General features: G+C 36.6%; 1 protein-coding gene and 1 non-coding gene across 3 annotated transcripts in view; both read right to left on the bottom strand.

Moving 5' to 3' along the window:
• FCHSD2 (FCH and double SH3 domains 2) overlaps window positions 1-14613 on the bottom strand; it is a 285200-nt gene that overhangs the window by 123190 nt on the left and 147397 nt on the right. For both annotated transcript variants that reach the window (XM_043580308.1, XM_043580309.1), the window contains exons 6-8: window positions 5563-5696; window positions 1305-1359; window positions 190-318 (exon numbers count right to left, since the gene is read on the bottom strand). In XM_043580308.1, coding sequence (XP_043436243.1) covers window positions 190-318; window positions 1305-1359; window positions 5563-5696 — 318 coding nt within the window. The remainder of the gene's footprint in view (window positions 1-189; window positions 319-1304; window positions 1360-5562; window positions 5697-14613) is intronic.
• Window positions 6022-6127, bottom strand: LOC122484526. The gene has a single exon (XR_006297597.1). It is a non-coding gene; the product is annotated as a U6 spliceosomal RNA (small nuclear RNA).

Below are 14613 nucleotides of genomic sequence, written 5' to 3'. Positions count from 1 at the left end.
TTACATTAAAAATTAATTCAAAATTACCTGAAAGAGAGGCTACCCAAACAGTATCAAGTATACTTCAATGAATTGCAGAGAAGCCTGGCTGCTACTGTACTTACACTTAATCCTATCTGCCTAATTCAACTCATGAGTTGTTTTGTCTTTAATGAAACAAAATTACCACAGATATTAAGTCTGTATTACCTTCATAATGTTAACTAAGTCTGTTTGATAGTAGCGATCCTGGTGTGCATTTGCTGCTGCTAATGTAAGAAGATAATCATTCCTTGCGTGGGTAGCTTTGGAATTACATTCAGATCGCCGGGCTTTTAACTAAAACATAGTAAAAGAAAAAAATCAATGCAAACTGACAACTGAACTGTAAAATATATAAAGATACCATTTTTAGCTGGCAATTAATGGCTCCTCAACAAGAGTAAAGGTAACCACGTGGAAAAATATTCATACACATAATAAAATACTCAACACTAGGGGCACCTGGCTGGCTCAGTCAGTGGAGAAGGTGACTCTTGATCACAGGGTTGTGAGTTCGAGCCCTATGTGTGGCACAAAGTTTACTTAAGATAAAATTTAAAAATTAAAAAAAAAAATTCAACACTGTTAAATTAAATAAACAGTGATTAGAACTGTTATACATGGTAAGAGTGTTCTTACATATTTTTTATTTACATTTAACCTACTTCCAAAGCTTTTCAGGAAACTTCAAAATATTTTGCTCATTTTATTCAGATGGGAAAATAAAGGTTCCAAATTGAGTAAGTACCTTATCTTCAAAGACATGGGTAAAGCTGTTGGGAGTTAGAAAAGTTTTTTAAAAAAAATCAATACTCCTCATGTGCCAAAAGAACTGGGTGCTAGTTGGGATCATGACAGCCAAAGGCAGGTTATTAAATTTAACTTATCAGGTATCCACAGCTTAAGGGTCCCACAGAAAAATCTCACTTGCATTGGCCCAGAATACATACTCAAGTGTGTAAATATGAATGAAATGGATTTTGCAGAGATTTTCTAGAGCCCGTGGACTAAGCGTCTTGGACTAAGAGTTACAGACAATAGGCTACCTAAGCAGGTAAAGTATAGAAACCAATCTCTGAAGCAATCTTGACAAGCAAGTGGTGTCCAAGTGCTGACATCTGGGTGAAAAACTCCCATGAACTGAGAAGGAAACTTCTTCCCTAAGTTAATGATTTTAATATGCTTCTCTACATTAGGTGGAAATAACTGACTTTAACCCTCAAAAAAACCAATTTTTTTAATAAGCTAAGGTTTCTCAATTGTGAAAATTTTCAAAAACTTACCTTTACACTCGCCTTCTGTAAACTGATTCTTGATTGAAAAAGACTAAGTTTAGATCTATAATAAAACAGAAAATAGTATGTTTAATAAAATTATAAAATTACATATAAAACTTATTAAGTATTATAATTCCAAACTTTTTTAAAATGACACTTTCCACAACACTATTAAAGAGTACTAACAAACGGAAAACCGACAGCAATGATTATTTTCCTTTATTTTACTACAGGAAGAATATTGTAGTGCAACAGAAAATATTGGGATATTTAATAAAAATATCCTGAATGACAAAAATACAATTTGACAAATCCAATATATTGGTATCTCTTAATAAACAAGAGTCATCAAACTACAGTTTATTTCCATTATCATACAATTATACACACTGTAGTTCCTAGAAGAAAGTTTAAGGATGCCTAGGGATGACCAATCTATGGAGGCAAAACTTAGGCTTTCAGCGCCGTGGGCAATATGCTGTAACACCTGCAGTGCAATTTATAGCGTGATATTACCGGACTCTTGAAAGTCCTTAATTCCATTTTTTTCTCCCATTAAAAGTCCACTGTTAATACAGTATTTGAATACAGTGAGAAAGTCCTTGTTCTCTCTGCCCTATATGATTTTGTTCTATTCAATCTTCTCCCATTCTGGTGTCCTTATTTCTCTCAATCCCTTTTGGTTTGGGAAGGAAACAATAATCTAACAAAATGCTGGTTTTACCCAAACAACTAGAGATAACCAGAAGAAGAAAGTCAACAAACACTAAGGAATAACCAACACTCCCACAACCAGTGACTTTTGAGGCGGCAATGTTTGTCTCGACTGCAGTGTTACGGTGACTGCCATGGGAGAACTCAGGGCATGTGCTGAATGCTATGCCATAATATGAAGTCAAGTTGCAGACCACCTGGGAATGGAAGGCGCAGCAAGCCAGTCTCTGCACAGCAAATGTGAGGAGGAGAGCAAAAGCAGTCTATGATCTTTCTAACAAAAGAGAAACATTCAGGGACGTACACATACGCATCCTAACTACTTCCCCAGTGTTTAAAAAAAAATAAGGTCCACGATTTTCCTGTTATTTTCTATCTTGCCATATTCATATTTCCTAGGGTTTTGCCTGTTTTTATCAATCAGATTGTTATTCATTTTAAGAAAGCAAAGGCCTGGGGCGCCTGGGTGGCTTGGTTGGTTAAGCATCCGACTTCAGTTCAGGTCATGATCTCACGGTCCGTGAGTTTGAGCCCCGCGTCGGGCTCTGTGCTGACAGCTCAGAGCCTGGAGCCTGTTTCTGATTCTGTGTCTCCCTCTCTCTCTGCCCCTCCCCTGTTCATGCTCTGTCTCTGTCTCAAAAATAAACGTTAACAAAAAAAAAAAAAAAAAGCAAAGGCCACAAGCTTTAAAATTTGGACAGCCTGTTCAAGGCTAAAAAAGACTAGGGTATTCTTGATTCTCCTTTTTTATTGTAGTCATTATCCAAATAGTCTGAGTTGCACCTGGATTTTCCAAAATAAGGTTTTAAGTTTCTAGTTTCTGCTTCATTTGCTAATTTTCATATAATTCTTGTGTGGACCTTAAGAAGGTATTAGTAATAGAATAATACAGTTCCTGGGGCGCCTGGGTGGCTCAGTCAGTTAAACATCTGATTTTAGCTCAGGTCATGATCTCACGGTTTGTGGGTTTGAGCCCCACATCAGGCTCTGTGCTGACAGCCTGGAGCATGGAGTCTGCTTTGGATTCTATGTCTCCCTCTCTCTCTGCCCCCCAACCCCTGCTTGTGATCTCTCTCTCTCTCTCTCAAAAATAAACATTAAAAAAAAAAGAAAAAACAGTTCCTGTGCTCAAAGATTATGATCTATAAAAAATAAGATACATATGAATGGTGAATTCTATTGCACACTCCTCTTCATCATCTACTTCCAAATGTTAATTAATGCTCCTTAGGGTCTCAAACTCAATTTCTCATCTAATATAGGATTTCAACCCTATAGCTATGATCTGATAGGCAATCAACCCTGATAGGCAATCATCTGATAGGCCCTATTCTCATCTGAGAGTTAGATATGTGACCCCCTACCAAATTTATTCACCTCAGAGTCCTACAGGCTCTTCAGAACCTACACATCCAAAATGGAACTCATCCTTCCCTTCCCTCTTCCTTGTGTGCTCTCTCCTAATGTGCACATCTTACTGTCAAATCACCTACCAAAACTACATATAGTCTAGTTTTCACTTCCCCTTTCTGATATTCCTTCCCATCTTCTTCAAGATTCTGTCCAAATACCACTTCTTCTATAAAGGTTTCCTTTTTCATGAGGCAAAATTAATCTATTTTCTAGGCTTACAAAACAGTGTTTTCATACAATTACAGCAAATATGTTACTGAGTGACATGAGGCACTTAATTTCTTTCAATTTGCTGTGACTAAACAAGTCATAAAGTTACTTTTAAACACAGTTGTCTTTAATTCTAGGCTTTAAATTTCTTTTTTTTTAATTTTTTTTTCAACGTTTATTTATTTTTGGGACAGAGAGAGACAGAGCATGAATGGGGGAGGGGCAGAGAGAGAGGGAGACACAGAATCGGAAACAGGCTCCAGGCTCTGAGCCATCAGCCCAGAGCCCGACGGGGGGCTCGAACCCACGGACCGCGAGATCGTGACCTGGCTGAAGTCGGACGCTTAACCGACTGCGCCACCCAGGCGCCCCGGCTTTAAATTTCTTAAGGATGCAAAGCTTATCTTACTCATCTTTATACTCACAGCACCCAATATAATTATTCAATAAACGTTTAGTGAGTGAATGAAGATAAAGAAACATTTCTTACTCTGTAGTTGAATGAATTTTCCAGAGAAGTTACACACTGAGATAAAATGTCTTATATACTACAATCCCTTTGAATTTGGGCCATATTAGAAGGCAGTTTCTTGAGATCAGCATCTGTGAATTAGACCCTGTCAAATCTAGACTTCTTAGGAATAGCCTTGCAATTGTCCTCATTTACACTCTGTGGCCCTTGGCTAAAGTAGGTATTTATATATGCTCTACAAATCTGTCAACTCTCTGTTCTAGAATCCTGAGAGTTTTAAAAAACAAATTCCTAAAAACCACTAGGAGAGGAAATTCCTATTAGAGATTATCTAATCTAAAATCTTCAGGTCTTATTGGGAAGATGGGTTCATTGACTCTATGAAAGTATGGGAAATATTTGTATGCTCACAAAAATAAAATCATAAATACAATAAACTAAATTAGGGAAATATTAAATAGGTTTTCCAGTAACATTAAGTATTTCATGAGTATTCATCTACCATACTTTGGTACTACATAAACTTTCAAGGATACACTAAATTTTCACAAGAGGGTTATGAGATTGCTTAACTTCCTGCTGATAAAAGCATATTAACGAACCTCACCCACTAGTTGCTAGTCTGTACAAGTGTTCATAACCCTTCTGATTTCATGATTAGGAGTTCAGAGTCCCAGATTTTGCATTAAACGGGAGTCTCAGCTCTCCTCACAGACCTCTTTAGAGTACCATTCTATGACACAGGTTTATTTTTTCTCAAAAACTTTTTATCTTTCCTCAACTTGTCATAGCAAAAATCTCTACTGCTTGTTTTAGATCTCTTTTTTATTACCAACTGCCAGTTCCTTCTGTACCAAATGCCAGTTTCTTTTTTTCCTAATTATTCTCAAAATCAAGGACTTATAAGTCACATATATTAAGAGCAAAATTCACACAGTTGCTAAAGCACACATTAAAAAAAGTGTATGTATTAGAACTTCACATAAGAGAGAAACTGTGCTTGAGTCAGGGTTTCTATACTGAGGTTAGTGCTCTTATATATTTGACATGTCCAAGGTCCTTCAATGGCATGCTAAGGATCAGGGATTTCCAAATACAACTGATTTAGAGTCTAGCATGAAAAAAATGAAGCTCTTAAATCCTGATACTCAGATACCACAGCAACTTCAACAGGCTTTTGCTAAGCTTTCGATACCATGTTCATTTGTCTTCTTTCCTTTCCATAATTCAACTGAACGTGAAACTGACTGATCAAACATTCTCTTATTGCTACATTAATTGAAATGAGATCAGCCAATATGAAAGAAAAATTTGAAAGTATGTAACATTTATAGGTCAGACGAAACCAAGATAACCTGAGAATGAGTCTATGCCCTATATTAATAGAAAACAAAGTACTGGCAAAAATAACATTTATTTGCATAATTACTTTTTCAGAAATGCTAAAACACATACTTTGCCTCGATGTCAGCTTTCTCCCGTACTGCATGAGCCATCTGTTCAGTCTCAAAGTACTTCTTTTTGCCTTTAGCTAAATCTTTCACCGTCTCTTGTAATTCAGTTTGGATCTTCGTCAACTGGTCCACACACTGTAAAATACAAAGTACAATTATTATGATATTAGTTTTCAGGCTTACCGAAAATGAATTTGTCCTAAGGACTATGCACCATGCCCTCAGGATGGAAACCCAGGAGAAAAATCAGCACTTTAGTCTCCGTCAAATTGTAAATTAAAATCCAGTGAACAGCTGGTACTCCCATCTCAAGTAAGGTATTGAATATTGTCCCAGTTTGCTTAACAACTCTGCTTTGAGAAATAACCACAGTGCCGCTGATAACTGACAGTAAGGTAAAGCAAAAGAAAAGCAACAATGAAAATGTTTTTATTATTGGAGATTTCATGGCAATAAAGGCAAAAGAACAAAGCAATTCTGTATTTCTTCATAATTCTTGCACAGGGGCCATACTAATCTTCTCTGTATCATTCCAATTTTAGTATATGTGCTGCCAAAGTGAGCACTCTTCATAATCTTAATAAAGTCTCTACATGTTTGGGGAACTGACGGTGCAAAGGTAGTGAAGAATTCTACTCAGGGAAAGAAGGAATGAAATCTGACAAGTCTGACATTAAGTCCGAGATGAAGAAGAGAAGCAAGAAACCTGGGTACCACATAACAGTTACTACTCAAAATTACTGCCAGCTCAATTCTTTGGATACACCTATACACTCTGAGAGAAGGGACAGACATAATTAACTCGAAGAAATGTTTAATCAATAAATTTTTATAACATAATTGGGCCAAAGTAACATTGCTTTGGAACTCTTCTGGATATCCAAAGGGGAAACATTTTTCCCAGTTTGAAACAAACCACTGAAAAGTTTTGCCAGCCTGAGACAAATTTAGGGAAGCTCTCACTGAAAAACTTCTGAGCCTGAAATAGTATTTAGTGGAGACTGACAAAAAAACTCAGCAAAGTAGGAGGAGATATTGGTGAGGGACTATTGTGCCAGGCTGAACAGCATGGAGTAGATAGAGCAAGGACACTGGAATAGCATAGATAAAGCACAAACTTACACATGTGACATATAGGCTAGAGTTTCCCAGAAATTATTCGGTGTTAAAGAAAGGGACAACTTTGGGGTGACTGGGTGGCTCAGACAGTTGAGTGTCCAACTTCAGCTCAGGTCATGATCTCACGGTTCATAGGTTCAAGCCCTGCGTCAGGCTCTGTGTTGACAGCTCAGAGCCTGGAGCCTGCTTTGGATTCTGTGTGTCTCTCTCTTTCTCTGCCCCCCCCCCCCCACTTGTGCTCTCTCTTGAAAATAAATAAATATTAAAAAAATAAAAAGGACTACTTTACAGAAAGTGCAAAACCTGGAAGGTTCTCTATGGGCATATTTACTGAGCACTTATCAAGTGTCAGGCTGTGAATAAAGGGTTAAAAAGCCACCTCTTTCTCCTCTGCATGAAAACTGGACCCTTGCTTAACTTTCTAGGTCTCTGTTTCAACAGAAACCTGATGAAGACACAATGTCAACTGTGTTATTTGGTAACACTGCTTATGAACCCGACAGGCAAACTGCATCAAAGTACAAATGAACTATAAATATCTGGTGGAGAAGCGCTGGCTTTAGGCTTTTTTGAGTATCGTAATTCCTGTGTCTGGATGTGTCCTTCTCATAGACTTTGGAAGCTCTGTCTGTAAAGTTGTCATAAAAGCTTTTAGTCTCCTTTAGGGTCTGTGGCTACCCCTGTACATTCTCTCTCATTCTCTTGCCCTAGATCTCTTACCTGAGGAACCAAACAGAATAACCGTGGTTGGCTATGTAGACTGAGACATACACCAGTGAAAGAACTAAATACTAGCACTAGATGCTGCCCTGCTGGTTAACTGTGTTCCCTGTTCTAATGTCCTTCTAAGTTAACCTCATACCAGGTATGGCCTACAATAATCATGACAGTCTCAATGTTTCGTTAAACTTAAGAAGACTCCCTATGGGCACATAGGCAGAATGCACTAAGTTTAGTACTTTATAAATATTATCACATTTACTCTTCCAAATGACTCTGGTAAAAGTGTTCATACTAGTCCTATTTTAGGATAAGGAAATAGACTTAAAGTGGTTAAATAATTTACCCAAAGTCATAAAGTGAGAAAGTGATGCTATCATTTACCATGTTAATCCATTATAGTACCTACCCCAGTTTTGTGACAACTCATGTAGAGATACTTTATCTTAAAATAGTAAGCTTTAAAAAAAATTGATATGTAATCCACATACCACAAAATTCATCCTTTAAAAGTATACAATTTGGTGGGTTTTAGTATATTTATAAGGTTGTACAACCATTTACCACTGTCTAATTCCAGACCATTTCATCACCCAAAAAAGAAACCCCATACCGATTAGCAGTCACTCCTCATTTTCCCCTATCCCTAGTCCCTGGAAACCACTAATCTACTTTCTGGCTCTATGAATTTCCTGCATTTCATTTATCAATGGAATCATGTAACTATGTGGTCTTATATGTCCTAAGTCCTCACATAATGTATTTAGGGTTCATCTATGTTGTATCATGTATTATTTCTCCATTTCTTTTTATGGCTGAATAATATTTCATTTTATAGATACACTAAAATAGTAAGCTTTTATCTTGTAGAAAAAAATCGTCTTTCCCTTTAATTTTTAATAGTCCTTATCATAAATAAACCTCTTGTTTATTTATTTACTTTGAGAGAGAGCGTGCATGTGCATGTGCATGAACGGGAAAGGGGCAGAGAGAGAGAGACTTCCAAGCAGGTTCTGTGCAACCTGACAGGAGGCTCAAACTCACAAACTGTGAGATCATGACCTGAACTGAAATAAAGAGTTGGATGTTTAACTGACTGGATTACCCAGCACCTCAACAAACCTCTTGTAAGAGCATGCGGCTCTTGATCTTGGGACCATGAGTTTGGGCCCGTGTTGGGCATAGATTTACATACATACATACATACATACACACATACATACAAATAAAAATAAGAACCAAAAACTGGGGCATGGTCTGAAAACCATGTTTAATGGGAAAATGAGACAGATTATTTAAAAGAGGAGTCAGGTATAAGGCATTTATAACCAAAATGTTCATCCAAAACAATAGAGCTTGACACCTCAGAAAAACTAATCAATGAAGGGAAGCTTAAGAATCCTATGCATGGAAAGGGTCTGCTAAGTTGAACGTTTCGAGAGGAAACTAAACACAGTTGGTCAAAGCTTTTCATGTGGATTGCACATCATGTGGCTAGGATATCAGTATATTCACACAAATGAACACCATGGGTACATGAGAACATATGTGCGTACACGTGCACAGACCCACACACAGCCACTCTCTGCTCATATGCCTACCCTTCAAAGGATAAGATGTATCTCTTAGACCTGATTACTTAATTCATTTTCATCTATAAAAGGCTACCAATTAAATTACTTTCTCTATATGTGACAATATCAGGGGGACCTTATGATAGTTCATATCTTTGAAAGGATTTCTCAAAAATCTCATCAGAAAACTCAGGGTGATTCTATTCTTGTTTTTTCTTTCCCTTTACATAAGTTTCTAAGATACTGTTCATCAAATAATATTAGATAGATAGCCCATGTGTACAATGAAGAGATCTTTTATGATCTATTCTTCCCTAGCATTCAGTAAATCCTTAACCAAATGTCTTCCATCACCAAAATGAACTGTTTGAAGTCAGAGTAATTTGAGTTTTTGTCAAATGAAAGTGCTCCGCACACAGCAAAACAAGGACATACATCATTTCATTGCACTTTGCTTTCCTGCGCTGCAGATATTGCATTTTTTACAAATTGAAGATTCAAGACTTTAGTGGAAGAACTGTAGATGTGGTGGAAATAGCAAGAGAACTAGAATTTGAAGTAGAGCCTGAAGATGTGTCTGAATTGTTGCAATCTCATGATAAACTTGAATAGATGGGGAACTGCTTCTTATGGATGAGCAAAGACAGTGGTTTCTCGAGAAGGAATCTACTCCTGGTGAAGACTGTTGAAATGACAATTTAGAATACTACATAATTTTAGTTGCTAAAGCAGCAGCAGTGTTTGAGAGGATTGCCTCTAATTGTCAAAGAAGTTCTACTATAGGTAAAATGCTATCAAACACCATCACATGCTGCAGAGAAATTGTGTGTGAAAGGAAGAGTCAATGGATGCAGCAAACTTCGTTGTCTTATTTTTTTTTATGTTTATTTTTGAGAGAGAGAGAGAGAGAGAGAGAGAGAGAGAGAGAGAGAACGAGCATGAGCAAGGGAGGGGCAAAGAGAAAGAGGGAGGCACAGAATCTGAAGCAGGCTCCAGGCTCTGAGCTGTCAGCATAGAGTCTGATGTGGGGCTTGAACTCACGAGCTGTGAGATCATGACCTGAGCCGAAGTCAGATGCTTAATTGACTGAGCCACCCAAGCACCCCTTCGTTGTCTTATTTTAAGAAATTGCCACAGCCACACTAGCCTTCAGCAACCACCACCCTGATCATCAGCAGCCACCAACATCAAGGCAAAGACCCTCTATCAGCAATAAGATTATGACTCACTGAAAGTTCAGATGATAGATAGCATTTTTAGCAATAAAGTATTTTTAAATTAAGGTATGTACATTGTGTGTGTGTGTGTGTGTGTGTGTGTGTGTGTGTTTTCAGACACAGCTACCACACACTTATAGCCTACAGTATAGGGTAAACATAACTTTTATATACACTGGGAAACCAAAAAATTCATTTGGCTCACTTTACTGCAATATTTGCTTTATTGTAGTGGTATGAAATCAACCCACAATGTTTTTGAGATATGCCTGCACCAAAAATATTTGTTAAATACAAGTCATAAAACTTAATTTGCAAAGAAAAAGATTACCTAGGATTTCCTTTCCAAATTTAGATTAAATTTCTTCATAGGAATCCAGTTTTCTGAGGGGACTAAATAGTTAAAAAGAAGCTTACTTAATAATGCCTATATGTTAAGAAAAGACTTGGTATGGTATAAGCCCAGCTCTTTACCAAGAGTTATCAGCACTGAGCAGACACAGAAATGAGTGTACAAGTTTACCTTAAGGATAAGGTATTATATAAAATGGTGACAAACTTGGATACTAGAATTCTAGTGAAGAAATTAAAAGTATGATACCTAAGTATGACACAGATCTTAGAATAAGATATACTTGGCAATAACTTGAAGAGAGGAATAAAAATAAAATAGCAACTTGAGCCAATACATTAAAGTCCCACAAATCAGTAGATTCTCTAACCTAGTAGTCATGTCCTAGAAATTCATGTTAAGGAAGTAACTTCAAAGAAAAAGTTAATTTTTATTGCAGACTTAGTGGTAATGTCCCAAAACAAAGGTATGATTAAATAAAGTAGAATAAATAAAAAATTCATTCAGAAATTAAAAATAGTAAACACAAAGATTGCATAGAAACATGAACAATTAATTAGGAAATAGAATGAAGAAAATGGGATATGCTAAAAAATGATCAATGTATTAATCGTAACTATTGCAAAAACTAAGAAGATAAAAGGAGTAAGATAATTAAGTAGTCTACTATGGTAAAGGAATTGTATGTATTTTTCTGTAAACTTGTTTAAGTATTAAAGTTCAAGCGTTTTTAGAAGATTGCATAGGATTTGGAATTAGGAAGCAGTATATTCAAGTTTCTGCTGTGTTATTTACTACTAAGTCTCTTTAACATTTTTTAGGCTGGGTTTTATCATTTGTAAAATAATAAGATTAATATACCTAACAAGTTGATAGGAAAATCAAATGAGACTATAATGGATATGGTAGCAGTTTACAAACTCTAAAGTGTTATCCAAATGTAAATCCCAACTATTTCAAAGAAACATAAACTCTAGTTTGCATGAGAAAGATATGAACTAAAGTATTACAATAATTAATACAATGATGGATGTTAACTGGACTTCTGGACTTAGTATGGCGATCATTTTGCAATATATATATAAATATCAAATCATTACATTATACACCTGAAATTCATGTTATGTGAATTATATCTCAATTTTTAAAAATGGCAAAAGTCTTAGATTATTATGGCTCTTGTTTTGTTTTATAAGCAAATGCCAGCATACAGAAAATCATTTCGAAAAAGCCATAATATTATTCTCGTTATAATCACAATGGACAGACGTTTTATAATTGTAATATGGCTGAATTTACCCCCACGTCTTAGAAAACTGACAAAATAGAGAAAATTTTTAAAAGAACATGACCATTAAAATGTTATTGAGGGAAAACAAAATTGGCTGTGATAATGACAAAACAAGTTGTTTCAGACTACCTTCTTCTAGTCTGGAAATTGTAAAAGTTGGACAAAACAGGTTTTTATTTATTTTTTTTCTTTATTTTTTTTTTCTTTTTTTTTTTTAAGTTTTTTTTTCAACGTTTATTTATTTTTTGGAGGACAGAGAGAGACAGAGCATGAACGGGGGAGGGGCAGAGAGAGAGGGAGACACAGAATCGGAAACAGGCTCCAGGCTCCGAGCCGTCAGCCCAGAGCCTGACGCGGGGCTCGAACTCACGGACCGCGAGATCATGACCTGGCTGAAGTCGGACGCTTAACCGACTGCGCCACCCAGGCGCCCCCAAAACAGGTTTTTAAAAGATACCAGCACTAAAGAACAATAATATACACTGGACTTACAGGACTATGATATATGGAAGAAGGGAAGCACAGCTAGGTAAGCTCTACATTTTTTTTCTTAGGGCATTTGTCCAATCAGGGTACAGAGAAACAGGCAATCTCACTAGATTAAGGAAATAGAGGTCGGAGTTTAAGGATGCTACAAGAGGAAAAACTTGAGAGGCTAAATTCTGGAAAGAAGGGTGCTACAGAGAAGCAAGCCCAAAGATCTGTATGCAATTTCCCCGAGTCATCAGTTAACTTCTAAGTGGCACGTATGGGGTAAAATCCCAAGAAATCCAGTAAAGAAGAGCAGCTGAAAGGCTAATAAGCTGAGCAAGTACCAGAGGATCAGAACAGCTACATGATGTTGAGAAGACAGAGGTTAGAGTCAAGTCTTGTCAAAGTAGAAGGGTTTTGGTAGGCACCCTATACCAAAATATGGACAATGGTGAAACAGAACAGCCCTAAGAAAGGCTAAAACCAGACCCTAACAGGATCAAGGTGATCTGACAGTATTCTATCTGCCTGCTAGAAAATTTAACTCTCTTTGGAAATAAAAAACATATTCCAGAGCCTCTATAATTTTTATTCACAATGTCCAGCATTATGAGGCATAACCAAAACCCAAGAAAAACAGTAGATGATAAAAAAAGGCCTTGGGTGCCTGGGTGGCTCAGTCAGTTAAGTGTCTGACTCTTGATTTTGGTTTAGGTCATGGTGTCACCGTTCATGGGATTGAGCCCCATATTGGGCTCTGCACTGACAGCACAGAGCCACTCACACTCTATTTCTCTCAAAATAAATAAATAAACTTAAAAAAAAAAAAAAAGGAGACCTATAGTGATTTCGACAGTGGAATCATGAACCAGAGATCAGGAGTAACCTATTTAAGAGAATAAAGGAAAAACATGGAGAACAACTTCACCAGAAACACAGAATTGGTTTTTAAAAAATAAAATAAAAATTCTAGAACTGAAAAATACATTAAGACTCCAAAATATGTTTTAAAAGCAGATTGGAAATAGCTTAAAACAGAATATTAATGAACTGTAAGACACTGGTAGAAAATACTCAGACTGAAGTACAGAAAGAAAAAAAAAGATGGAAATAGAGAAAATGCATAAAAAGTACAAATGTCATATGAACAAATTCAAAAGGTCTGACAGCACAAAAGTTATAATGGGGAGGCAAATGGAATTACACTGTTGGAAGATTTTTATATTGTGTATAAGGTAGTAAATACTAATTCCAGGTAAACTATTAAATTAATTGAAAGTTTGGAGAATAGTATAAGTACCAATTCCAGATAAACTGGACTAAGTCAGGGAGGCATACTAGAGTCTCTAAGGTAACTAGTAAAAGAATAATACAAAATTATAAAATTAAAAAGCTAATAGTAGAGCAAAAATTGATAATAAAAAAATACAAGTGCAGTGCCTAGCTAGCTCAGACAGTAGAGCACGTGACTCTTGATCTCTAGTTCATGAGTTTAAGCACCATGTTGGGAGTAGAGATTACTTTTAAAAAAAGAAAAGAGGGGCGCCTGGGTGGCGCAGTCGGTTAAGCGTCCGACTTCAGCCAGGTCACGATCTCGCGGTCCGGGAGTTCGAGCCCCGCGTCAGGCTCTGGGCTGATGGCTCAGAGCCTGGAGCCTGTTTCTGACTCTGTGTCTCCCTCTCTCTCCGCCCCTCCCCCATTCATGCTCTGTTTCTCTCTGTCCCAAAAAAAATAAATAAACGTTGAAAAAAAAAAAAAAGAAAAGAAAAGAAAAATGTGAGATTGTTCAATGTCACTAATCATCTGGAAAATGCAAGTCAAAACCACAGTGAGATACTTCATACCTTCTAGGATAGTTATTACATACATATAAAAAAAAAACCCAAAAGATAATAACCATTGGTGAAGTTATGGAGAAACACGAACCCTTATACACAGCTGGGAATGCAAAATGGTGCAATAAGGAAAACAGTATGGCAGTTTCTCAAAAAATTAAAAATAGAACTACTATATGATCCAGCAATCCCACTTCTGAGTATTTATCCACAATAATTGAAATCAGGATCTCAAAGAGATATTAACACCCCATGTTCACAGCAGCACTATTCACAAAAGCCAAAGTAAGGAAACAATCAAAGTATTGAGCAATGCATGAATGTATAAAAAATGTAGCATATACTAATAGTGGAGTATTATTCAGCCTTAAAAAGGAATGAAATCCTACAATATGCAACAACATAGATGAACCTGCAAGACATTACCCTAAATGAAATAAGCCAGTCACAAAGGAACAAATATTGCATGATTG

This window comes from Prionailurus bengalensis, chromosome D1, assembly GCF_016509475.1.
Source record: "Prionailurus bengalensis isolate Pbe53 chromosome D1, Fcat_Pben_1.1_paternal_pri, whole genome shotgun sequence".
NCBI classification, from domain to species: domain Eukaryota; kingdom Metazoa; phylum Chordata; class Mammalia; order Carnivora; family Felidae; genus Prionailurus; species Prionailurus bengalensis.
Note: the sequence above shows the minus strand (reverse complement) of the source record. Positions and strands in the feature narration are given on the sequence as shown.